The 27055-nt window shown below is 49.6% G+C and overlaps 1 protein-coding gene across 1 annotated transcript in view; it reads right to left on the bottom strand.

Annotated features, from left to right (window-relative positions):
• Window positions 1–17813: 17813 nt before the first annotated feature.
• The window catches only part of LOC132590709 (sodium-dependent lysophosphatidylcholine symporter 1-like), a 47901-nt gene continuing 38659 nt past the window's right edge, over window positions 17814–27055 (bottom strand). The window contains exons 11-13 of the mRNA XM_060263650.1: window positions 25097–25209; window positions 19822–19965; window positions 17814–17996 (exon numbers count right to left, since the gene is read on the bottom strand). Of these exons, the coding sequence (XP_060119633.1) occupies window positions 17816–17996; window positions 19822–19965; window positions 25097–25209 (438 nt within the window). The 3' untranslated portion in view covers window positions 17814–17815. The remainder of the gene's footprint in view (window positions 17997–19821; window positions 19966–25096; window positions 25210–27055) is intronic.

Raw genomic sequence — 27055 nt, 5'->3', positions numbered from 1 at the left:
TCCTTCCGAGGTCGGTAAAATGAGTCCCCAGCTAGCTTGGGGGAAAGTGTAGATGACTGGGGAAGGCAAGGGCAAACCACCCTGTGAAAAAGTCTGCTGTGAAAACGTTGTGATGTGACGTCACCCCAGAGTCAGAAACGACTGGTGCTTGCACAGGGGACTACCTTTACCTTTTTGAAGTGATGTTATTGTTCATTGGTCACATGAGAAGACAAACCTTTAAGTCTTGAGTCCAGGGCCACCTTGAAGACCAACAAAGTTTAATTCAACGTTTGAAGTTCCGCATGCGAGTACGTTTCTTCAGATACAGTGGAATGGAAGAAAACCATTCAGACTTATGGACAGAGGTGGAACAGCAAATTAGCATATAACATGTTGGGGATATTTTAAGGTATGCAAACACAAAAAAGTGTCTTCATGTAACATACTAATTTGCTCTTCAGCCTTTGTCTATATCAGAGAGCCATACGTAGCGCTTTCGCACAAATTGGTGCGTTCACACTAAATAATGCATTCTACATCCAGTTTTTTGCTATTCTTGCACAGTGAAAATCCGGAGCATTATTTAGTATAGTGTGAATGCACCAATTGTGTGGCTCTTGCAGCCCGCATCGGTCATCTTGGAGAAAGCATTTGTCTCTTTTAATCGCTTTGCCAAGCCAGCCAGCGACTTGGAGAATGCATTTAAAGCTGCTTTCTTTCCATCTCTGCTTCCCCCACCTATTTTCCTTCCTTCCTGCCCTCAGACATCTGACGTTCATAAGAACATAAGAGAAGCCATGTTGAATCAGGCCAATGGCCCATCCAGCCCAACACTCTGTGTCACATAAGAACATAAGAGAAGCCCTGTTGGATCAGGCCAGTGGCCCCTCCAGTCCAACACTCTGTGTCACATAAGAACATAAGAGAAGCCATGTTGAATCAGGCCAATGGCCCATCCAGCCCAACACTCTGTGTCACATAAGAACATAAGAGAAGCCCTGTTGGATCAGGCCAATGGCCCCTCCAGTCCAACACTCTGTCACACAGTGGCCAAAAAAAACCCACAAGTGCCATCAAGAGGTCCACCAGTGGGGCTAGAAACCCTTCCACTGTGCCTCGCCCCCACCCGCACAAGAATACAGAGCATCACTGCCCCAGACAGTTCCAACAATATGCTGTGGCTAATAGCCACTGATGGACCTCTGCTCCATATGCTTATCCAATCCCCTCTTGAAGCTGTCTATGCTTGTAGCCACCACCACCTCCTGTAGCAGTGAATTCCACACGTTAATCACCCTTTGGGTGAAGAAGGACTTCCTTCGATCCGTTCTAACCCGACTGCTCAGCAATTTCATTGAATGCCCACGTATTGTGAGAAAGGGAGAAAAAGACTTCTTTCTCTACCTTCTCTATCCCATGCATAATCTTGCAAACCTCTATCATGACACCCCGCAGTCGACGCTTCTCCAGGCTAAAGAGCCCCAAGCGTTTTAACCTTCCTTCATAGGGAAAGTGTTCCAACCCTTGAATCATTCTAATTCCCCTTTTCTGCACTTTTTCCAATGTTCATGTCTTGTGAGTCTCAAAATCTGACTTTTATTCTGTGTGGCTCTTACATTAAGCATGTTTGGCTACCCCTGGTCTATAAGTCTGAAGGGTTTTTCCTTCATTATACCTGAAGAAGTGTCTGCACGTGGAAGCACGTGGAAACCCAGAATAAAACTTCGTTGGTCTTAAAGGAGCCACTGGACTCCTGTTTCAGACGAACACGGCTGCCACTTGGATCTATGAGAAGGCAAGAGACGCTGGAAAAGACATATGCCTATATAGCAGGGGTGGCCAACGGTAGCTGGAGAGCCAGTTTGGTGTAGTGGTTAAGTGTGCGGACTCTTATCTGGGAGAACCGGGTTTGATTCCCCACTCCTCCACTTGCACCTGCTGGAATGGCTTTGGGTCAGCCATAGCTCTGGCAGAGGTTGTCCTTGAAAGGGCAGCTGCTGTGAGAGCCCTCTCCAGCCCCACCCACCTCACAGGTGTCTGTTGTGGGGGAGGAAGGTAAAGGAGATTGTGAGCCGCTCTGAGACTCTTCGGAGTGGAGGGCGGGATATAAATCCAATATCTTCTTCTTCTAGCTCTCCAGATGTTTTTTGCGTACAACTCCCATAAGCCCCAGCCAGCATGGCCAATGGCTGGGACTGATGGGAGTTGTAGCCAAAAAACATCTGGAGAGCTACTGTTGGCCACCCCTGCATTTGTTAACATTTCTTTGTATTTGAGGAAGTCTTGTGTGTGCACAGAATAGCTTAACGCCTTGGATAAACTTTCATTGGTCTTAAAAGGTGTCACTGGACATAGAATTTAGAAAAAAGACAATTAGGCTAGGAAAAGACCCACGGATGGATTCCCTCAAGGCATCAATGCCGGCTTCAAGAGCCTCTAGTCGGGGTTGGACTAGATGACCCTGGAGGTCCCTTCCAACTCGTATAATTCTGTGATTCTAAGGAAGCCTCAGGAGCCCTCAGTTTGCAAGACCTAAGCAAGGCTCGTAACCAGGCCTCGGATTCAGCAGAAGCTCACAGGAGCACAGCTCCTAGACTTAGGGTTCTCCCTCTTCCTTCCCACCTACTTTGTCCATTGAATAGGAGGTGCGGCTACATAACAAATCGCTGGATGAGGAGAGCCGGCAGCCAGCCAGCCACCAGGGGCTTTGCCACGCCCCCAGCAGCCCTCATTAACCCTTGGAGAAGCCCACGCCACCCTTTCTCCACTTCTTATGGGATTTTGGGTGGCGGGTGGCTTGCTGGCCTTTTGACTGTGGGAGGGCAGCCCAGGAAAGCCCCAGGCAAGAGAGACCTGCTTGGGCTGGTCGGACCTCTAGCCAGCCCGAGCAGGCCTCGCTCGCCCGGGGCTCTCCTTTCTTGCATAAGGTTGCTTTTGGCGGGGGTGGGTGGCATACGCTAATGCGTGACGCTAATGAGCTCCGCCACCCATTTTTCTACCAAATGACCCCCGCTCGTAACGATAGGATGTTATGGAGGTCAATTCATTCAGAGGGGTGCTGTAAATTTGGACTACACGCAGTTACGACTGAACAAAGTTTGAAAACAGCGGCACCTTTGAGACCAACAAAACTCTGGATGTAAGCTTTCAAGGGCACGCACAGCTCAGCATTTGAAGAAGTGTGCGAGAACAAGACCCAGAATTGCCCAGAATTAAACTTGTTATGTCTTAAAGGTCCCACTGAATTCCAGCTTTGTTCCGTTGCGTCAAACCAGCATGGCTGCCCACCCGAAGTTATTATTTAAGAGAGCTGGTTCATAATCTGCAAAAAAACACAAAAAAGTTCATAGTAGGGGCTGTGAGCCGTTAACAGTGAAGTTAGGGGAGGGCAGTAGCTCAGTGGTAGAGCATCTGTTTGGTAAGCAGAAGGTCCCAGGTTCAATCCCCGGCATCTCCAACTAAAAAGGGTCCAGGCAAATAGGTGTGAAAAAGCTCAGCTTGAGACCCTGGAGAGCAGGGGAGGGACAGTGGCTCAGTGGAAAAGCTTCTGCTTGGTAAGCAGAAGGTCCCAGGTTCAATCTCCAGCATCTCCAACTAAAAAGGGTCCAGACAAATAGGTGTGAAAAACCTCAGCTTGAGACCCTGGAGAGCAGGGGAGGGACGGTGGCTCAGTGGTAGAGCATCTGCTTGGTAAGCAGATGGTCCCAGGTTCAATCCCAGGCATCTCCAACTAAAAAGGGTCCAGGCAAGTTGGTGTGAAAAACCGCAGCTTGAGACCCTGGAGAGCAGGGGAGGGATGGTGGCTCAGTGGTAGAGCATCTGCTTGGTAAGCAGAAGGTCCCAGGTTCAATCCCCGGCATCTCCAACTAAAAAGGGTCCAGACAAATAGGTGTGAAAAACCTCAGCTGGAGTCCCTGGAGAGCAGGGGAGGGAGGGTGGCTCAGTGGTAGAGCCTCTGCTTGGTAAGCAGAAGGCCCCAGGTTCAATCCCCGGCATCTCCAACTAAAAAGGGTCCAGGCAAGTAGACGTGAAAAACCTCAGTTTGAGACCCTGGAGAGCAGAGGAGGGATGGTGGCTCAGTGGTAGAGCCTCTGCTTGGTAAGCAGATGGTCCCAGGTTCAATCCCAGGCATCTCCAACTAAAAAGGGGCCAGACAAATAGGTGTGAAAAACCTCAGCTTGAGACCCTGGAGAGCTGCTGCCAGTCTGAGTAGACAATACTGACTTTGATGGACCCAGGGTCTGATTCAGTAGAAGGCGGCTTCATATGTTCACATATATGTTCAGATGATAGGCGACATCTGGATTTGTGCTATGGCTAGCCAGGTTGAAGAAGAAGATATTGGATTTATATCCCGCCCTATTCTCTGAATCTCAGAGTGGCTCACAATCTCCTTTTACCTCCCTCCCCTCAACAGACACCCTGTGAGGTGGGTGGGGCTGAGAGAGCTCTCCCAGAAGCTGCCCTTTCAAGGACAACTCCTACGAGAGCGACGGCTGACCCAAGGCCATTCCAGCAGCTGCAAGGGGAGGAGTGGGGAATCAAACCCGGTTCTCCCAGGTAAGAGAGCTCTGGCTGACCAAAGGCCATTCCAGCAGCTGCAAGTGGAGGAGTGGGGAATCCAACCCGGTTCTCCCAGATAAGAGCCTGCACACTTAACCACCACACCAAACTAATAGAAATAAAGAGCACTGTTGTATCATCCCGAAACCATCGCCCCCACCCCCTGGTCCATGGAAAAATTGTCTTCCACAAAACCGATCCCTGGTGCCAAAAAGGTTGGGGGCCGCTGTCTTACACTCTCAGAACACCCCGTCTCTGGATGTGGACTCCTTCAGCATAGACAGACCCACTGCCAAAAGCAATTGCAGGACAACGGGAGGCCGTCGGAGTGGGAGTCGTTCAGGAATCTGACAGTTCAACGTGAGTGGCTCACGGCACGCCATCAGCTGTCGTTTTGATACGGGCTGTATTCATGCAAAGGTCCTCAATATCCTACAGCAGGGGTGGAGAACCTCCGCCCCGAGGGCCGTATGCGGCCCTCAAGATCACTTGGTGTGGCCCTCGGGGATTGCTGGGCCGAACCGAGCCATGTGGCAGCCTCCCTGGGGCCTGGCTGGACAGCGAGGATCGTGGGGCCCAGCCGCACTGTGCAGCAGCCTCCCCAGGGCCAGGCAGGGATCACAGGGCCCGGATGTACTGTGCAGCAGCCTCCCTAGGGCCTGGCTGGCCGGCCAGAATTGCTGCAGGGCCTGGGAAAGTTACTGTCCCAGTTCAGGTAAGTTTCCCCCTCATTTCTTTATTTCCCTTTCTTTCCATTTCTCCCCCCCCCCCATTTCTTTATTCCCATCTTTCTGTATTGATTATCCCAGAGGGTGTGGCCTAATATGCTAATAAGTGTGTGGCCTAATATGTTATTATTAGGGGATGTGGTCTAATATGCTACTGAGTTCCTGGTGGGCCTTTTCTACAAAAAAGCCCTGGTCCTATGCATTTGCCTAGGGCGGCGAGATGGGTGTGTGTGTGTGCCAGATTAGGCTCTCCCCACACGACTTCAAATAGAAAAACAATTATTTGCATTAATTTTGCCGGCCTGAATCATCCTCCCTCGGCGGAGCACTGTTTTTTAAGTGGATAATTTTGTACGGCCCCCGAATGATGTTATAAATATCCATATGGCCCTTGGCAGAAAAAATGGTTCCCCACCCCTCTCCTGCAGGCACTGCCCTGTGCTGAGGACTCAACAGAAGCCTCGCTTTCGGTGCCAACCCCCGGTGATGTTGAATTGGTGTTAACAGGTTTTGGGGGTAGAAAAAGCCCAGCGGGAATTCATTTGCCTATTAAGCCACACACCCTGATGCCAAGCCAGCTGGAAATGCGTTCCTGCTTTTTTTTTTTTAAAGGTGGAGAGAAGCAGGGCCTTTTCCGTGGCAGCACCCTGGTTTTGAGACTGCCTGAAATGTTGAAGCTCTGTTTCACGGAACGCCTTGTCATTTGTACGGCCAGTCCGAAGCCCTGCTGATCAAAAAGTCCCGTCTGAGCCCATCATCTTTTGCAAGAGCTTGGTGGGCACTGGGGGCACCCGGGAAAGGAAAGGCACCACACCGGGAACTTTTGCTGTATAAACAGGTGGCCAAACCGCGGCTCAGGACCCACATGTGGCTTTCACACATATTGTGTGGCTCTTGAAGCCCCCAAAGCCCCATCAGCCAGCTTGGAGAAGACACTTGTCTCTTTAAATCATTTGTCCAAACCAGGGCTTTTTCTGTAGTAGGAACTCCTTTGCATATTAGGCCACACACCCCTGATGTAGCCAATCCTCCAAGAGCTTACAGGGCTCTTAGCACAGGGCCTACTGTAAGCTCCAGGAGGACTGGCTACATCAGGGGTTGTGTGGCCTAATATGCAAAGGAGTCCCTGCTACAAAAAAAGCCCTGGGACTCCAAACCAAGCCAGCTGGTGGCTCCAAGAATGCATTTAAAGTTAAAAGTTGCTTTCTTTCTACCTCTCCCTCCCTTCCCATCTGTTTGCCTGCCTTCCTTCCTGTTTTGTGGCTCTCGGACATCTGACATTCACGTCTTGTGAATGTCTTAACGTTTATTCTTAACGTTTATTCTTTGTGACTCTTACATTCAGCAAGTTTTGCTACCCCTGCTGTATAATATACTCCGCTCCGGCTCCTTCAGGCAGCTGAGGAAACCAGCTGCGGCGTTTCCAGCCAGTGCAGTCTCGTGAGAGATCCAAAGAAGACGTCAGTCCACGCCGGAGGGTTTTCATCTAGCCAGAAGCTTTCGAGAGCCACCTCCAGCCTCCCCCCCTGCTACAGCTCAACTCAAGAACAGCATCGATGCCCTCCGCTGCAGAGTGCAGAGCACCACACAGCGAGGGGGAAGAGGGAAACTTTTACACCGAGGTTTCCAGGGGCGCAGAAGAAAGAGGCGCTTTCCGTCAGCTGAAAGATTAGCCGCTCCAGAGCTGCCGGCACCAGAACAGTGTACATTTCCAGCCGAGCCGCCAAGCACAAAGCGCCGCGTGAGACGCATCGTGCTTCCAAGCCCACGCGGCGTAACGTCAAAAGTACCTGAATGCAAATCACACCCCTTGTTAAAGCTTTTGACAGGGTGGGAGAAGAAACTTTAAATTCCCTGGCACCAGAAGGCCGCTGTCTTTCAAGGAAGGCGGGGTGGCGGGCGGGGAGGAAAGAACCCAGAATGTAACAGGAATCAGCGGGGCGGCGTACAAGCTGTACACAACCCACTCCTAGGATACGTCTCCATGTCAGTGGGAGAACGCAAGCTTCGAAAGCTGCAGAACGGAAAGCTGCAGGGCTGTATTCGGCCTGTTCCAGGTTTTTGGAAGCCGTGGGCAAGCAGTTCCCCGGGGCCCCTTGAGAGCCAGTTTGGCGTAGCGGTGAAGCGCGTGGACTCTTATCTGGGAGAACTGGGTTTGATTCCCCACGCCTCCGCTTGCAGCTACTGGAATGACCTTGGGTCAGCCAAAGCTCTCACAGTTATCCTTGAAAGGGCGGCTGCTGTCAGAGCCCTCTCCAGCCCCACCCACCTCACAGGGTGTCTGTTGTGGGGGAGGAAGGGAAAGGAGACTGTAGGCCGCTCTGAGTCTGTCCTTGAAAGGGCAGCTGCTGTAAGAGCTCTCTCAGCCCCACCCACCTCACAGGGTGTCTGTTGTGGGGGAGGAAGGGAAAGGAGATTGTAGGCCGCTCCGAGACTCTGTCCTTGAAAGGGCAGCTGCTGTAAGAGCCCTCTCCAGCCCCACCCACCTCACAGGGTGTCTGTTGTGGGGGAGGAAAGGAAAGGAGACTGTAGGCCGCTCTGAGTCTCTGTCCTTGAAAGGGCAGCTGCTATCAGAGCTCTCTCAGCCCCATCCACCTCACAGGGTGTCTGTTGTGGGGGAGGAAGATAAAGGAGATTGGAGGCTGCTCTGAGACTCTGTCTTTGAAAGGGCAGCTGCTGTAAGAGCTCTCTCAGCCCCACCTACCTTGCAGGGTGTCTGTTGTGAGGGGTGAGGGGGGGGGAAGGTAAAGGAGATTGTGACCACTCTGAGATTCAGAGTATAGGGCTGGATATAAATCCAATATCTTCTTCCTCTTCCCCTTCTCTGCCCACCGCCAGATCCCCCCCTCTCCATGGCTTCTGTTCTGCCCATCCATCCATGTGTGTTCCTGATTGTGATTCTCTCAAACCTTCTCACCACCTGTGATCCCAGCCACCTGCACTACATCCGCGGCCCTCCCCCAGCAGTACTGGCTGTTTTGTGCAACCGCTGCGGCCTTGAAGGAGAACTACGGCTGTGCAAAACCTGTATAGCAGGGGTGTCAAACATGTGGCCCCGAGGGCCGGATGAGGCCCCCCGAGGGCTCCTATCAGGCCCCGAGCAACTGGCTGTCATCTGCACCTTTCTCCCTCTCTCTTGCTTCCTTCTGCTTCACAGCTTGCTTTGCAAGGCTTGCTGAATTGCACAGGAGCTGCAGAGCAAAACCTCCATCTTCTGTGTTGGCTGAGGCTCCTCCCTTGGGGAGGAATGGGGAGGGGAGGGAGAGCTTGCTTTGCCAGGCTTCCTCAATTGCACAGCAGAGCTGCTGAGCCAAGCCTCTCTTCCTTTTATTGGCTGAAGCTCCCCTCCCCCTTCTGGTCCCCTGGGGAAGGAAGGAAAGAGCCAGGGGACCAGAAGGGGGAGGAGAGCTTCAGCCAATAGAAGGAAGAGAGGCTTGGCTCAGTAGCTCTGCTGTGCAATTGAGAGAGCCCGGCAAAGCAAGCTCTCCCTCCCCCCCTTTCCTCCCCAAGGGAGGAGCCTCAGCCAATGGAGAAAATAGAGGTTTTGCTCTGTAGCTCCTGTGCGATTGTGCAAGCCATGCAAAGCAAGCTGTTATGAAGAAGGAAGCAAGAGAGAGGGAGAAGGAAGCAGATGACAGCCAGTTGCTCGGGGGCCTGATAGGAGCCCTTTGGCAAAGCAAGCTGTGAAGAGATTAGTTCCCCTGAAGGGAAAACGAAAGGCTGCTTTGGAAGGTGAGCCCAGTGGCATTCTACCACCCCTCCTGAGGCCCCTCCCCTTCCCAAACCCGCCCTCATGAGGCTCCACCCCCTAATCTTCAGGAATCTCCCAGCCCACATCCGGCAACCCTAACTACAACTAGGAGATACGTGTCCTTTTGTGATTCACCTAGATTGGCAGAAACACCATTTGGCAGGGAATTTTTATTACCTTTTACAGCTTCAGACCACCACGGCTGCCCGCCTGGATCTAAGACCCAAATAACATTATTCTTCGTGGCCTTGGGTGGGGGAGAGCACCTAACTGTTGCTAGCACCGTGACTTTACACCGATTCACATTTCATTTTCAAAGAAAGCACCCAACTTTATGCAGATTGAGACCCAAAGCGACAAGATCACACTCTTGGTTCATCTTTTTTTTTTTAAAAAAACATTTTTTAATTCCGCTCTCCACACAACAACCCTGCAAGCAGGGCTTTTTCGGTAGCAGGAACTGCTTTGCATATTAGGCCACACCTCCTTGATGTAGCCAATCCTCCAAGAGCTTACAGGGCTCTCGGTACAGGGCCTACTGTAAGCTCCAGGAGGATTGGCTACATCAAGGAGGTGTGGCCTATAATGCAAAGGAGTTCCCGCTACACCCAAAAACTCTGCCTGCCAGGTAGATTAAACCCAGAGGGAATGACTGGCCAGAGGTTATCCGGTGAGCTGTCAGAGAAGGATGACAGAGAGAGGGACCCCCCCCCCCCCCGTTTCGACAAAGCACCACTCAACACAAGGTCACATTTTACAAGCCGCTCCTCCCCCTTATTTCCCCCTGAGAATACAGTTCAAGCAGAGTTACATAAACTGATTTAAATTAAAATGTGGAGGATACTTTTGGGCAAAATTCAAAAATAAAAAAGGGGATGGACGGTGGCTCAGTGGCAGAGCATCTGCTTGGGAAGCAGAAGGTCTCAGGTTCAATCCCCGGCATCTCCAACTAAAAAGGGTCCAGGCAAATAGGCGTGAAAAACCTCAGCCTGGAGAGCTGCTGCCAGTCTGAGCAGACAAGACTGACTTTGATGGTCCCAGGATCTGATTCAGTAGAAGGCAGTTCACACAGCCGAGCTGTCTCCTCCCAAGACTAAAATTTGCCCATTATCAGACCAGCCTAGGATTTGCTTCCCCGTTTTTTAGGTGAGGGAGGGTGGCTCAGGGGTAGAGCATCTGCTTGGTAAGCAGAAGGTCTCGTGTTCAATCCCCGGCATCTCCAACTAAAAAGGGTCCAGGCAAGTAGGCGTGAAGAACCTCAGCTTGAGACCCTGGAGAGCTGCTGCCAGTCTGAGTAGGCAATACTGACTTTGATGGACTGAGGGTCTGATTCAGTAGAAGGCAGCTTCACATGTACTTCTTCACCCAAAGGAAGTCCTTCTTCATACAAAGGGTGATTAACATGTGGAATACACTGCCACAGGAGGTGGTGGAAGCTACAAGCATAGCCAGCTTTAAGAGGGGATTGGATAAGCATATGGAGCAGAGGTCTATCAGTGGCTATTAGCCACAGTGTATTGTTGGAAATCTCTGTCTGGGGCAAGTGATGCTCTGTATTCTTGGTGCTTAAGGGGGCACAGTGGGAGGGCTTCTAGTGTCCTGGCCCCACTAGTGGACCTCCTGATGGCACCTGGTTCTTTTGGGTACTGTGTGACATATTATTGGACTGGATGGGCCATTGGCCTGATCCAACAGGGCTTCTCTGATGTTCTTATGTGACACAGAGTGTTGGACTGGATGGGCCACTGGCCTGATCCAACATGGCTTCTCTTATGTGACACAGAGTGTTGGACTGGAGGGGCTACTGGCCTGATCCAACAGGGCTTCTCTGATGTTCCTATGTGACGCAGAGTGTTGGACTGGAGGGGCCACTGGCCTGATCCAGCATGGCTTCTCTTATGTTCTTATGTGACACAGAGTGTTGGAATGGATGGGCCATTGGCCTGATCCAACAGGGCTTCTCTGATGTTCTTATGTGACACAGAGTGTTGGACTGGATGGGCCATTGGCCTGGTCCAGCATGGCTTCTCTGATGTTCTTATGTGACACAGAGTGTTGGACTGGATGGGCCATTGGCCTGATCCAGCATGGCTTCTCTGATGCTCTTATGTGACACAGAGTGTTGGACTGGATGGGCCATTGGCCTGATCCAACAGGGCTTCTCTGATGCTCTTATGTGACACAGAGTGTTGGACTGGAGGGGCCATTGGCCTGATCCAACATGGCTTCTCTTATGTCCTTATGTGACACAGAGTGTTGGACTGGATGGGCCACTGGCCTGATCCAACAGGGCTTCTCTTATGTTCTTATGTGACACAGAGTGTTGGACTGGAGGGGCCACTGGCCTGATCCAACACGGCTTCTCTTATGTTCTTATGTGACACAGAGTGTTGGACTGGAGGGGCCACTGGCCTGATCCAACACGGCTTCTCTTATGTTCTTATGTGACACAGAGTGTAGGACTGGATGGGCCATTGGCTTGATCCAACATGGCTTTTCTTATGTTCTTATGTTCACCTTTAGTAGGGTCACCCTGGTCCCAAACATTTTTTGATGTGCTGAAATTGCACGCCTCCAGGCCCTGGGTGAACGTCCCTTTTCCTTCCTCCTACAAGCGAGGGGCTACCCCGGATCATAAAGACAGAAGAGGATGATACAGAGAGCATTCCTGCCAGCCGTTCAACCTTCTCTCCAAGGAAGGAGAACCCACCGTCGCCTTTGACAATCTGTTCCCATTTGCTGGATCTCCCGTCCTGATAAAAAGAGAGGCCTTCCTTCGCGTTTAACCCATCCGGCAAAGCCACTGTGTCCATAGCCCAGTGAAGAAAAACTGTCCTTCTGTAGCGGGGCGTCCATCAAACCTCATGGGATTCCTTCCTCTGGTGTCTTATGCAAACTGAGAAGCTTTCTTGAACATCGTCGCACGCTCCGAGAGACACGGCAAAGGTCTTTCTTTGCAGCGCAGAAATCGGAGAGCAAGAAGCGCCGAGGTCTTCCCCACAACAGCACCGATCTCTCTCGTTCGCAGCCAGGCGGGAATACGGGGTCATGTTTTTTCACCAGATGGACTTAAGCGGCATCCGACTCTGGCCAATCGGTCTGCCCCCAATGGCTGCCAAAAAGAAACATACAAACATTTAAGAAGAAGAAGATTGCAGATTTATACCCCCGCCCTTCTCCCTGAATCACTCAAGAGCGGCTTACAATCTCATAAAAACAGAAGAGAAATGTAAAAAGCACGAAGGTTCTTTCTACCATATGTGGTGGACTTGTGAAAGGGCTAAAATGTTTTGGCAAATGATTCAGCAAGAGATTTCTAAGATTTTGGGATATGAACTCAATAAAGTGGCAGAGACTTTTCTGCTGGGATTACAAATGGAAAAATTTCCAAAAGAAGATAGAACTTCAATATGGTACTTGCTCTCAGCTGCTCGGACATTGTATGTGCAGCTGTGGAAGCAAGAAAAAATACCAGAGAAATGGGATTGGATTACCAAAGTTATGTCATGGAGTGAAATGGACAAATTAACAAGAAATTAAGAGACTATGATTTGGAACTTTTTAAGTTGGAGTGGAAGAAATTCAGAAGATACGTAGAAAAAGAGTGGAAAATAAAAGGACATTGGACAATCTTTGATAATGATTAAGGTTTTTAAAATAAGAATATAACTGTTGGTTGTTGTTTTTTTCTTTAATAGTTAAGCGTACCTTTAATATTTGTTTCCTTTAAGTAAATAACACTGGCGGGGGTCAAGTAACGGGGGGAGGGGTGGGGGAAAAGTGAGATACGGGGTAGAAAGTTTTTTCTTTTACTTTAAATTTTTATAAGTTGTAGATATAGTTTTGCTACCATATGTTACTAACAAAATTGTTTATTACCTCATAAAAACAGAAGAGAAGCCATGTTGGATCAGGCCAATGGCCCATCCAGTTCAACGCTCTGTGTCACACAGTGGCCAAAAAAACCAAGTGCCATCAGGAGGTCCATCAGTGGGGCCAGGACACTAGAAGCCCTCCCACTGTGCCTCCAACCAAGCACCAAGAATATAGAGCATCACTGCCCCAGACATAAGAATGTAAGAGAAGCCATGTTGGATTAGGCCAATGGCCCATCCAATCCAACACTCTGGGTCACATAAGAACATAGAGAAGCCATGTTGGATCAGGCCAATGGCCCATCCAGTCCAACACTCTGTGTCACACAGTGGCCAAAAAACCCAGGGGCCATCAGGAGGTCCATCAATGGGGCTAGAAGCCCTCCCACTGTGCCCCCACCCCAAGCAACAAGAATACAAAGCATCACTGCCCCAGACAGAGAGTTCCAACAATACGCTGTGGCTAATAGCCACTGATGGACCTCTGCTCCAGATGTTGATCCAGTCCGCTCTTGAAGTGTCTATGCTTGTACCTCCTGTGGCAGTGAACTCCAGTGAATTCACTCCTGTGGCAGTTAATTCCTTTATCTTCTCCCCCCCATAACTCCTGCGAGAGGTACGGCTGACCCAAGGCCATTCCAGCAGCTGCATGTGGAGGAGTGGAGAATCAAACCTCGTTCTCCCAGATAAGAGTCAGCACCACTACACCAAACACGTTTAATAGGTTATGAAGTGCAGGGAGAATTGGAATGTTAAAACACCCCAGAAAATAGACAAGACTTTGGTCCATCAAGGTCAGCATTAGACTGTTAGCAGCTCTCTGGGGTCTCAGGCAGAGGTCTTTGACATCACCTACCTCAGGGGTGTCAAACATGCGGCCCTGGGGCCAAATCAGCGCCGCCGCGGCCCCTCCCCCCCCCGAGGGCTCCTATCAGGCCCCCAAGCAAGTGGCTGTCATCTGCTTCCGTCTCCCTCTCTCGTGAACATATGAAGCTGCCTTATACTGAATCAGACCTTTGGTCCATCAAAGTCAGTACTGTCTTCTCAGACTAGCAGCGGCTCTCCAGGGTCTCAAGCTGAGGTTTTTCACACCTATTTGCCTGGACCCTTTTTTGGAAATGCCAGGGATTGAACCTGGGACCTTCTGCTTCCCAAGCAGATGCTCTACCACTGAGCCACCGACCCTCCCCTGCTCTCCAGGGACTCCAGCTGAGGTTTTTCACGCCTATTTGCCTGGACCCTTTTGAGTTGGAGATGCTGGGAATTCAACCTGGGACCTTCTGCTTCCCAAGCAGATACCACTGAGCCACCGTCCCTCCCTTGCTTCCTTCTACTTGTTTCACTAGGCTTCTTTAATCTCACAGGAGCGACAGAGCAAAGCCTCTATTTTCTCTATTGGCTGAGGCTCCTCCCATGGGGAGGAAGTGGGGGAGGCAAAGCTTGCTGTGCCAGGCTCTTTCAATTGCACAGGTTTAAGGGTTTTTTTTTTTTAAAGGAATTGTGTTTATCTGTGTCCTTTATAAAGTTCTTATCTCTCTCATCTACGGCTCCAAATCGTGGGTTTTATACCGTCATCACCTGCGACTCCTCGAGCGCTTTCATCAGCGCTGCCTTCGCACCATCCTCAACATCCACTGGAGTGACTTTGTGACCAACACTGAAGTCCTCAAACGGGCGGAAGTTACAAGCATCGCGGCACTGCTGTTGAAGACGCAGCTGCGCTGGGCAGGGCATATTTCCAGGATGGAAAACCACCGCCTTCCCAAGATTGCCCTGTATGGCGAACTCTCCACCGGCCATCGAAATAGAGGGGCACCAAAGAAGAGGTACAAGGTCTCCTTGAAGAAATCCCTTGGCACCTGTCGCATCAACCATCCCCAGTGGTCTGACCTAGCCTCAGATCGCAAAGCATGGAGGCACACCATCCACCAGGCTGTCTTGAGGACAAAAGGAGATGGAGGAAGAATCGCACTGCTACAGCACCAACCCCGAATCAGACTTTTCCCTGCAGCCGCTGTGGCCGGACCTGCCTGTCCCGCATCGGTCTTGTCAGCCACCAGCGAGCCTGCAGCAGACGTGGACTACTGCACCCTTCTTAAATCTTCGTTCGTGAAGTCAAGCCGAGAGAGAGAGAGATCTCTCTGCTACCTAATCTTAAACAGGTACACACGTGGCCCGGCCCAACAAGCTCTCATTCATGTCATATCCGGTCCTCATAACAAATGACTTTGACACCCTGACCCACCTGGTCCTTTTTTAACTGGAGATGTCAGGGATTGAACCTGGGGTCCGATGAGCCAGCCACTGAGCCAAAACCTCTCATCTCTGGGTTGAAGCCGGCTGCCCTAGCAGGCTGTTGGTTGGCCAGACAGTGCTGAGCTTTCCAAAGCCACAGGTTTCGGCACCTCCCCGCTCCCATCCAGCACCACTTCTTGTGCCATTGCCACGAGCGCCTGCCGATTCCCCTCCCACTGGCTTTTTGGCAGGTTTATTTCCAGTGGGTGGTAGACAAGATTGCTACAGCAGCCCTGACGCTATGTGCCAAGATTCGTTTTTCAAAAAACCCAGGGGAGGGACAAGACACAAAGGGAAAGGCCTCAGGTGCAGTGGAGTCCCCAGAACCGCTGCTGGTCCGGCAAGACCTGTGCTATCTGTCCCCAGGTTCTGCCCAGGTTCTTAAGGAACGTAATACCCATAGCAAACAGATGAAGTTTCAATCCTTTGTTAACTCAATTTATGGACCTCTGCTCCATATGCTTATCCAATCCCCTCTTGAAGCTGGCTATGCTTGCGGCCGCCGCCACCTCCTGTGGCAGTGAATTCCACATGTTAATCACCCTTTGGGTGAAGAAGGACTTCCTTTTATCAAATGCACAAATTGGTGCATTCACATGTCATTAAATAATGCATTCTACATCCAGTTTTTTGCTATTCTTCCACAGTAAAAAGCCAGATGTCGTAATAAACAATTTTTATTAGTAACATATGGAGCAAAACTATATCTATATCTCATAAAGACTTTAAAAAAAGAGAAATTCTTCTACCCCCATATCTTACTTTTCCCCTACCCTTCCCCCCGTTACTTGACCCCCGCCAGTGTTATTTACTTAAAAAGAACAAATATTAAAGGTACCTTCAACTTTTAAAAAACCAAAAATTATACTTTTGATTTAAAAAAAACAAAAAAAGAACTTAATCATTATCAAAAATTGTCCAATGTCCTTTTATTTTCCACTCTTTTTCTACGTATCTTCTGAACTTCTTCCACTCCAACTTAAAAAGCTCCAAATCATAGTCTCTTTAATTTTCTTGTTAATTTGTCCATTTCACTCCATGACATAACTTTTATAAGCCAGTCCCATTTCTCTGGTATTTTTTCTTGCTTCCACAACTGCGCATACAATGTCCTAGCAGCTGAGAGCAAGTACCATATTAAAGTTCTATCTACTTTTGGAAATTTTTCCATTTGTAATCCCAGCAGAAAAGTCTCTGCAACTTTGTTAAATTCATATCCCAAAATCTTAGAAATGTCTTGCTGAATTGTTTGCCAAAACATTTTAGCTCTTTCACAAGTCCACCACATAGGGTAGAAAGAACCTTCAAGTAAAAATCCAGATGTCAAACGCATTATTGAGTATAGTGTGAACGCACCAATTATGTGGCTCTTGAAGCCTGCATCAGTCACCTTGGAGAAAGCATTTGTCTCTTTTAATCGCTTTGCCAAGCCAGCCAGCGACTTGGAGAATGCATTTAAAGCTGCTTTCTTTCCACCTCTACTTCCCCCACCTATTTTCCTTCCTTCCTGATCTCAGAAATCTGACGTTCATAAGAACATAAGAGAAGCCCTGTTGGATCAGGCCAATGGCCCATCTAGTCCAACACTCTGTGTCACATAAGAACATAAGAGGAGCCATGTTGGATCAGGCCAATGGCCCATCCAGTCCAACACTCTGTGTCACATAAGAACATAAGAGGAGCCATGTTGGACCAGGCCAATGGCCCATCCAGTCCAACACTCTGTGTCACATAAGAAGATAAGAGAAGCCGTGTTGGATCAGGCCAATGGCCCATCCAGTCCAACACTCTGTGTCTCATAAGAGAAGCCATGTTGGATCAGGCCAATGGCCCATCCAGTCCAACAGTCTGTGTCACATAAGAACATAAGAGAAGCCATGTTGGATCAAGCCAGTGGGCCCTCCAGTCAAACACTCTGTGTCACTGAAGAACATAAGAGAAGCCATGTTGGATCAGGCCAGTGGCCCATCCAGTCCAACACTCTGTGTCACATAAGAACATAAGAGAAGCCATGTTGGATCAGGCCAGTGGCCCATCCAGTCCAACACTCTGTGTCACATAAGAACATAAGAGAAGCCATGTTGGATCAGGCCAATGGCCCATCCAGTCCAACACTCTGTGTCACACAGTGGCAAAACCCCCCCCACAAGTTCCATCAAGAGGTCCACCAGTGGGGCTAGAAACCCTTCCACTGTGCCCCCCCACCTCCCGCACAAGAATACAGAGCATCACTTGCCCCAGACATAGAGTTCCAACAATAAGCTGGGGCGAATAGCCACTGATGGACCTCTGCTCCATATTTTTATCCAGTCCCTTCTTAAAGCTGGCTATGCTTGTAGCTGCCACCAGTGAATTCCACGTGTTAATCACCCTTTGGGTGAAGAAGGACTTCCTTTTCTCCGTTCTAACCCGGCTGCTCAGCAATTTCATCGAATGCCCATGAGTTATTGTATTGTGAGGAAGGGAGAAAAGGACTTCTTTCTCTGCTTTCTCCATCCCATGCATAATCTTGTAAACCTCTATCATGTCACCCCACAGTCGACGTTTCTCCAAGCTAAAGAGTCCCAAGTGTTTTAGCCTTTCTTCATAGGGAAAGTGCCATGATCGCCTATCCTCCGTTCTTACCCAGACGCCTCCATTTCCAGCCGGATCTCTTTCCGCCTCTCTTCATTGATGGGGTAGGAGCAGAACATGGCCATGGACATCAGCAGCAGGGCGATGGGGATGGGCGCCATGAGAATGCGCAGGGTGAGGATGACCGGGGGGTTGTGGGTGCAGTCTTTGGCACTGTAGCCTGCAAAACTGGGAAAGACCCGAGGTCAAAAGGCGCCACTTTGGGACCGAGTCTTTAGGACAGGGGTGGCCAGATCACAGCTTGGGAGCTGTCTGGGGCTCTTTCGCCCGTTTTGTGTGGCTCTCATTGGCCAGCTTGGAGAAGGCTTTTCTCTCTTTCAATCACTTAACATATATGAACATATGAAGCTGCCTTATACTGAATCAGACCTTTGGTCCATCAAAGTCAGTATTGTCTTCTCAGACCGGCAGTGGCTCTCCAGGGTCTCAAGCTGAGGTTTTTCACACCTATTTGCCCGGACCCTTTTTTGGAGATGCCGGGGATTGAACCTGGGACCTTCTGCTTCCCAAGCAGATGCTCTACCACTGAGCCACCGTCCCTCCCTTCTCCAAGTCAACTTAGCTGGTAGCTTGGGCAATGCATTTCAAGTTAAAATTGCTTTCTTTACTCCTCTCCCTCCCCATCTATTTTCCTTCCTTCAGGTCTTGCGGCTCTCAAACATTTGGGGAGGGACAGTGGATCAGTGGTAGAGCATCTGCTTGGGAAGCAGAAGGTCCCAGGTTCAATCCCTGGCATCTCCAAAAAAGGGACCAGGCAAATAGGTGTGAAAAACCTCCGCTTGAGACACTGGAGAGCCGCTGCCAGTCTGAGAAGACAATACTGACTTTGATGGACCAAGGGTCTGATTCAGTATAAGGCAGCTTCATATGTTCATGTTCATCTGACATTTATTCTACATGGCTCTTATGATAAGCACATTTGACCACCCCTGCTGGAAGGAGTAGGAGGACGAGGAGAAGAAGAAGATTTATACCCTGCCCTTCTCCCTGAATCAGAGACTTAGAGCGGCTTACTATCTCCTATATCTTCCTCCCCCACAACAGACACCCTGTGAGGTGGGTGGGGCTGAGAGGGCTCTCACAGCAGCTGCCCTTTCAAGGACAGAGTCTCAGAGCGGCTCACAATCTCCTTTCCCTTCCTCCCCACAACAGACACCCTGTGAGGTGGGTGGGGCAGAGAGGGCTCTCCCAGCAGCTGCCCTTTCATGGACAACCTCTGCCAGAGCTGTGGCTGACCCAAGACCATGCTAGCAGGTGCAAGTGGAGGAGTGGGGAATCCAACCCAGTTCTGCCAGATAAGAAGAAGAATTGCAGATTTATACCCTGCCCTTCTCTCTGAATCGGGGACTCAGAGCGGCTTACTATCACCTATATCTTCCTCCCCCACAAAAGACACCCTGTGAGGTGGGTTGGGCTGAGAGGGCTCTCACAGCAGCTGCCCTTTCAAGGGCAACCTCTGCCAGAGCTGTGGCTGACCCAAAGCCATCCCAGTAGCTGCAAGTGGAGGAGTGGGGAATCAAACTTGGTTCTCTAGATAAGAGTCCTTGTACCTAAGAAGAAGACTGTAGATTTATACCCCGCCCTTCTCTCTGAATCAGAGACTCAGAGCACTTACAATCTCCTATATCTTCCTCCCCCACAACAGACACCCTGTGAAGTGCATGGGGCTGAGAGGGCTCTCACAGCAGCTGCCCTTTCAAGGACAGCTCTGTGAGAGCTATGGCTGACCCAAGGCCATTCCAGCAGCTGCAAGTGGAGGAGTGGGGAATCAAACCCAGTTCTCCCTGATAAAAGAACTACGGCTGACCCAAGGCTACTCCAGCAGCTGCAAGCGGAGGAGTGGGGAATCAAACCCGGTTCTCCCAGATAAGAGTCCACACACTTTACCGCTACACCAAACCAGTTCCGACATTTGCTCCTTTCCAGTGAGCCGTTTACCCAACGTAGTTTTCACAATATTCAACTACTTTTAAAAAATAGCAGAGCAGCTCACTGCAAGCTCATGGTCGAAACGCCGAGAGAAAGCCCTCCGGCGAACTTGTTGAAGAAGACGTAGAAGGAGTAGAAAAAGGCTTCCAGGTTGAGGCAGGTGGGGTTCCGGAGTCTGAAGTCATCCACTGCGTCCGGAAGCATCGACCTGGGAGCGAGAGAGAGCGGGAGTGAACGACAGGCAGGCCTCTTCACGGATGTGACGGCCCCAGAGCCGGCATTGTGCGGCTCGGGCTAGCCCAACCTCATTGGATCTCAGGAGCGAAGCAGGCTTGGAGAATGCATTTAAATTAAAGTCACCTTCTTTCCGCCTCTCCCTCCTTCAGCCTCCTGCCATCTCTTTGCCTCCCTCCCCTTCCTGTCGAGTGGCTCTCAGACGTCCGGCCTTTATTCTTTGCGGCTTTTACGTCAAGCAAGTCTGGCCACCCCCGATCTAGCAGATGGCTCAGGCTACTTGACTCAATTTACGCCGATGAATTCCTGACCGGGATGGCCCAGGCTAGTTTGATCTCAAGCTAAGCAGGGTTGACTGCGGTCATTACGTGGATGGGAAACCACCAAGGAAGCCCAGGGTTGCTACGCAGGGGCAGGTGTCCAGCATACAAGTTACCGTATCTTTCGCATCTAGTTTTTAGAGGAGGAAAACAGGAAAAAAATATTCTGAACCAAATAGTGTAAGAGGCCCGGGGCGGGAGAAACTCTATGCAGGACTGCAAAGCCCTCCTGCGCTGCCCTGCAGCTCCTTTCTCCGACACGCGTTGCCTTCTTCCCAGCCCCCAAGTCTCCCAGCCCCGGGGCTCCTACTCGCAAGGAAGCGCAGGGTTCCCGCAGCCCCGTGTCAGCCTCAGACTGGCGGTGGCGGCGTCACGCGACCCGAGCTGGACCCCCTCAGCGCTCTTGGCCCCACCTCGCGGAGGGGAGGGGCACGCACAGATTGGACCCTCCCGCTCGCCATCACACGCATGCGGATTGGACCCTCCCACCCGCCGTCACGCGCTCGCCCTTGGCCACGCCCCCTTTTTGCAGTATTCCCTCCATAAGACGCACACACTTCCCCCCCCCACTTTTTTTTGGGGGGGGGAGTGTGTCTTACGGAGCGAAAAATACGGTATTCCTAATATAAAGCTGTATTATTTAGTCTCTTACTTTGCTGGTGCATATCAAAGCTATGTAACCTATTCTCTAGTTCACACCTCTGGTAACAAATACAGGAATGCCCGCTTTGAAGATAGTGCCTCCCCAGGACAATTCCCAGGCCTGAGCCTGGGACCCAGGATGTTGCTAACCGCAAAAGATAGCCAAACCCATAATAGTAGCTTTTCACATGCCTATGTTAGAATTCCTAGCAATCTCTAGTATCTCTTTGATGTATCCCTTGAAGCCAGCTGCTATGTGTTATACTGTATCGCTTTCAACCTCCATGAGCACAACAGATTATCAATAAACTAAGACTTTGTATCCAAATCCTCGTTTGGTTCTTTTGAAACTCCTATGCTTGACAGCAGGCAGCGGTAAACCACCTCTGTTTGTATGGCACGACCTGGATTGGCGCAGGCTAGCCCGATCTCATCAGATGTCAGAAGCTAAGAAGGGTCAGCTCTGGTGATTACGTGGATGGGAGACCACCCAAAAGTCTAGGGTCGCTAAGCAGAGGCAAGCAATGGCAAACTACCTCCGTTTAACTGCCCTGACTTGGTTGGACCAGGCTAGCCCGATCTCATCAGAAGCTAAGCCAGGTCAGCCCTGGGGAGTACTTGGATGGGAGATGGTCAAGGGAGTCCAAGGTTGCTATGCAGAGGCAGGCAATGGCCAACCACCTCTGTTTGTCTGCCCTGACCTGGATTGGCCCAGGCTGGTCTGATCTCAGCAGATCTCGAAAGCTAAGCCAGGTCAGTACTTGGATGGGAGATGGCCAAGGAAGTCAAAGATTGCTAGGCAGAAGTAGGCAGGGGCAAAACTCTGCATGTCTCTTGCCTTGAACTGCCCTTGAAGGGTTGTCATAAGTCTGCTGGGACATGTCAGCAATTTCCTTCAGCACCACAAGCTGGAGCGTAAGGGTGATCTTGCTGGATTCTACCAATGGCCCATCTAGGTTCTGGTCCAGGGGTGGCCAAATTTGCTCAACGTAAGAGCCACATAGAATAAATGTCAGATGCTTGAGAGTCACAAGACATGAGCACCGGGGGGGGGGGGGGGCGGAGGAAGGAAGGAAGGAAGGAAGAGAGAAAGAAAGAGAGAGAGAGAAAGAGAGAGAGAGAGAGAAAGAGAGAGAAAGAGAGAGAGAGAGAAAGAGAGAGAGAAAGAAAGAAAGAAAGAAAGAAAGAAAGAAAGAAAGAAAGAAAGAAAGAAAGAAAGAAAGAAAGGAAGGAAGGAAGGAAGGAAGGAAGGAAGGAAGAAAAAGAGAAAGGAAGGGAAAGAGGGAGGAAGAGAGAGAGCAGAAGGAAAGAAACAGATGGAGGGAGGAGAGGCAGAAAGAAAGCAACTTTAACTTGTTCCATCCATGAGCGCAACGGATTATCAATAAACTAAGACAGTGTCACTTCTCCAAGCCAAGACAACTGACACGAGTGGCTTGAAAAATGCATTTAAAGCAACTTTAACTTTAAATGCATTTTCCAAGCCACTCATGTCAGTTGTCTTGGCTTGGAGAAGCGATTTAAAGAGAGAAATGCTTTCTCCAAACTAGCCAACGGGGCGGTGGGGGTTTTGAGAGCTGTACAATATGCGCGAAAGAGCCACATGTGGCTCCTGAGCCGCAGTTTGGCCACCTCTGCTCTAGTCCGTTCTGCCACTGAACCCATCCTTGGCTGATAACCACCATAGACTGGTCCTCCAGAAACACGAGCAGCCCCGCTGAAGTCCATCAACGGCAGAGGCACTCACACCATCTTGTGGCAGTGAGTTCCACAGGTCAGATGCCCATTTTGCAAACAGTGCTGGATTTCTCTAGTCCGGTGCTCAGTTGCAATTCCTGGAGAAGTCAGGGCTGCCCCTAGAAACGAACAATATCTAACTGCTACTAAAGAAAACCGCAGCAGTTCTTGTGTCAGATTACAAAGAATCACTTATCAACATAATCCTTTATAACTTGATACCCGGTGATACAAAACCAAAGCAGTTCTACTGGATCACATTGGAGTACCTCCGCTTCAGTTTCGTATCACTTGGTATCAATTTATAAAGGGCTATGTTGATAAGTTATTCTTTGTCATTTGTCACAAGAACCGCCGTGGCTCTCTTTAGCAGCTGCCCCTAGACAAGGGGTGTTGTACTCATTTGTTAAGAGGGCCAGATCTGAAACAAATGAGACCTTGTCACGCCAGGTTATGAGTGTCATAAAATGCAACGCCGGGCAGCGGAGATATAAACGTTATAAAGGACACAAACACAAAGATTTTTTAAAACTTTAAAAATAAAACGTGCTCAAAACATTAGCACTTGGTTGGCCTTAAAGGAGCTTGCTTTGTAGCTCTCCTGTGAAACCCAGGCTCCCTCAATTGCAAAGCAGAGCTGCTGAGCCATAAGAACATAAGAGAAGCCATGTTGGATCAGGCCAGTGGCCCCTCCAGTCCAACACTCTGTGTCACATAAGAACGTAAGAGAAGCCCTGTTGGATCAGGCCAGTGGCCCCTCCAGTCCAACACTCTGCGTCACATAAGAACATAAGAGAAGCCCTGTTGGATCAGGCCAGTGGCCCCTCCAGTCCAACACTCTGCGTCACATAAGAACATAAGAGAAGCCATGTTGGATCAGGCCAATGGCCTCTCCAGTCCAACACTCTGTGTCACATAAGAACATAAGAGAAGCCATGTTGGATCAGGCCAATGGCCCCTCCAGTCCAACACTCTGTGTCACATAAGAGAAGCCCTGTTTGATCAGGCCAATGGCCCATCCAGTCCACCACTCTGTGTCACATAAGAACATAAGAGAAGCCCTGTTGGATCAGGCCAATGGCCCATCCAGTCCAACGCTCTGTGTCACATAAGAACATAAGAGAAGCCCTGTTGGATCAGGCCAATGGCCCATCCAGTCCAACGCTCTGTGTCACATAAGAACATAAGAGAAGCCCTGTTAGATCAGGCCAATGGCCCATCCAGTCCAACACTCTGTGTCACACAGTGGCAAAAAATTTTATACATACACACACACTGTGGCTAATAGCCACTGATGGACCTCTGCTCCATATTTTTATCTAAACCCCTCTTGAAGGTGGCTATGCTTGTGGCCGCCACCACCTCCTGTGGCAGTGAATTCCACATGCCAATCACCCTTTGGGTGAAGAAGGACTTCCTTTTATCCGTTTTAACCTGCCTGCTCAGCAATTTCATCGAATGCCCACGAGTTCTCGTATTGTGAGAAAGGGAGAAAAGTACTTCTTTCTCTACTTTTTCCATCCCATGCATTATCTTGTAAACCTCTATCAAGCCTCTCTTCCTTCTATTGGCTGAGGCACCTCCCCTTCCCGTTCGCCTGGGGAAGGAAGGAAAGAGCCAGAGCTTCCTTTGTAGCTCCCCAAGGGAGGAGCCTCAGCCAATGTGTTGTAATGCAGCGGCAGCAGCAAGCCTTTATTGGCATAAAACAGCTTTAGCAGTAAAATAGCAATATAAATAATATAAAATCCTAGATAATAGAGTACGTAGGGAGCTAATATACATAAAATAAGTAAAACGTATATGAGTCAAGTTTAGCCAAATTAAATAATGAAAACAAACAAAATGTGGTCATTCCAGAACCATTCTCTGTCGTATTTCCATGGCCCGTTGAAGAAATCTAGCAACCGTTAAAGTTACCTCAGAACAAGTGTCATTTAAACGTTTGTGGACTTTGCCTGAATCAGCACAGCCCAACGTATCTGCTAAAATGTCTTTCAGGTATACCTGCCTCAGCCAATGGAGAAAAGAGAGGCTTTGTTCCGTAGCTCCTGTGCGAGCCTGGCAAAGCAAGCTGTGATGCAGAAGGAAGCAAGAGAGAGGGGAGAAGGAAGAAGACGGCAGCCGGTTGCTCGGGGGCCTGATTCAGCCCCCGGGCCGAACGTTTGACACCCCTGCCCTAGACAATGGCAACTCTACCGACACGGTGAAATCTGTGATTTCCTCGTCTTACGGAAAGCAGTTTCTTTTCCTTTCTCACATCCCAAAGTGCTCACAGTTTTCCAGCTTCCCAGAAAAAAGCCCCTTGCTCCTGGCGTGGAGAACACGAGGCAGGATCACAGGAAACTCCAGGCCCACGCCCTCCGCACACGGGTTCCCGCTATTGTTCAGGACTTCCCCTCCACTCACCATGGCAACAAGTAGAGAACGGAGAGGCTGCAGCCGGCGAGAGCCACCATGAAAGCGAAGACCAGGAAGTTGTGGGTCACCAGGGTGATGACGATGAGGGCTGGGATGATGAGCTGCAAAGGAGAGGCAGAAACGGGGGTCTCCGTCAAGGCCGGCATCATTTGCCTTCTGCTATGAGTCACCTCAGACCAGGGGTGGAATTCTAGCAGGAGCTCCGTTGCGTATTAGGCCGCAAAAGGGCTCTTCTGATGAACTCCGGCCTCCCCCAATTTCTAGGAACCTTCCCACCCACAGGCAGCAATCTTAGCTCTTCCCTCCCTGAAAATCTCCAGGAATTTCCTAACACAGTTGGTAACTCTAATTTGGGTCCATCTGACCATCTGTCTCCCCCCCCGGGGATCTCCAGGTCCCACCTGGAGGTTTAGCAACTATAAGTCTGAGAGGTTTTCATCCTTTCCTCCAGGGCTCATGCAGAGAGCTTTCTGCTGTGAGATGGCATCCCACCTAGAGATGTAAAATTTCTGGAAATTTTGAAGCTTGGAAAAAAATGAAGTGCTATTGTAGCATTTTTTCCCCAATTTTTCCGGAAATTTCCAGGTTTTTTCGGAAAAAAATGGGAAAAAAAACCCAGGCATTTTTTCCAGAAAAAAACCAGAAATTTTCGGAAAAATTGAAAAAAAAATGCTACATTAGCACTTCTTTTTTCTTTTCCAGACTGAAAGTCATTCTGTTACTTTAGGAACGTAAAATATGACTATGAGCAATTTTACTTGGCACGAAATTATCACAACTAGCATATTAAAAAACATAGTGCATATCCAAACAATTATTACAAACAGAATGTACTTTTAAAATAACATTTATTTGTAACTGTAACAAACGGCGTAATGATCGCCTGAACTGCTTATTCGTTTATGTGGAACAGACCAAAAAACCTCCACAAAACAATTTTTAAAAATCCAGAAGTAACATTTATTCATATTTCCTCCCCACAGTATTAAATAAAAATAAAAAAAACTCATTCTCATAAAAAGAACTGAAGAGGGGGGAAGGGTATAGAAGGGAGTGTAGGTCTAAGTTTCAACAAATGGGCATGATTTAGGACTTGCTCGTCCTCAGTGCGCAGAAATTAGAATAAGCTGATACCATAACGTATTTTTTTTTTAGAAATGATTTGGAAACTATTTGAACACCTTGTCTTAAAATATTTTATCCGCCGTGTTAAAATAAAACGTTCCGCAATCAATTATTTTTTCTTTTCTTTTTTCCCCAATGTTTCCAATTTTTCAGGAAAAAAAACCCAAAAAAGGCTTCAGGAAAAAAAAACGGAAAAAAAACTGTTTTTTTTTTTTCCGGGCCTTCACATCTCTAATCCCACCCAACTTCAGAGGCTTCCCCCTTTCTCTGAACAGCAGCAGAGAGAGCTCCATGCCAACCCACCCTCCCTCCCACAGCTCCTGTTCCAGGTGCAACCTGCCAATTGTCTTCACAAAGGCTCTGAAATTAGCCGTTTGCCATTGCCAGCTCAGCCCACAGCTGTTCCGCAGCCTGAATGGCACAGGTGAATCGGCTGATGGCGTGTCCACCCCCATGAGGAACTGAGCTGAACTTTTCCCACCCGTCGTGGGACTTGCGTATTCTTAAAGCGACATTGTGACGGTGTGACCTGTGGCCAATCCTTCTCAAACTGTGGGTCGTTTTGTAGAAAAATAGGTGGCAGAGCTCATTAGCATAACTCATTAGCATATGCCCTCCCCCCACCAGCCAAAAGCAACTTGACACAAGAAAGGAGAGCCCCGGGCAAGCGAGGCCTGCTTGGGCTGGCTAGAGATCCAGCCAGCCCAAGCAGACCTCGTTCTCCTGGGGCTCTCCTGGGCCGCCCCACCCCCTGTCAAAAGGTCAGCAAGTCACCTGCTGCCCGAAATCACGTAAGAAGTGGAGAAAGGGTGGTGTGGCCTT

Source organism: Heteronotia binoei, chromosome 2 (assembly GCF_032191835.1).
Source record: "Heteronotia binoei isolate CCM8104 ecotype False Entrance Well chromosome 2, APGP_CSIRO_Hbin_v1, whole genome shotgun sequence".
NCBI classification, from domain to species: Eukaryota; Metazoa; Chordata; class Lepidosauria; order Squamata; family Gekkonidae; genus Heteronotia; species Heteronotia binoei.
Note: the sequence above shows the minus strand (reverse complement) of the source record. Positions and strands in the feature narration are given on the sequence as shown.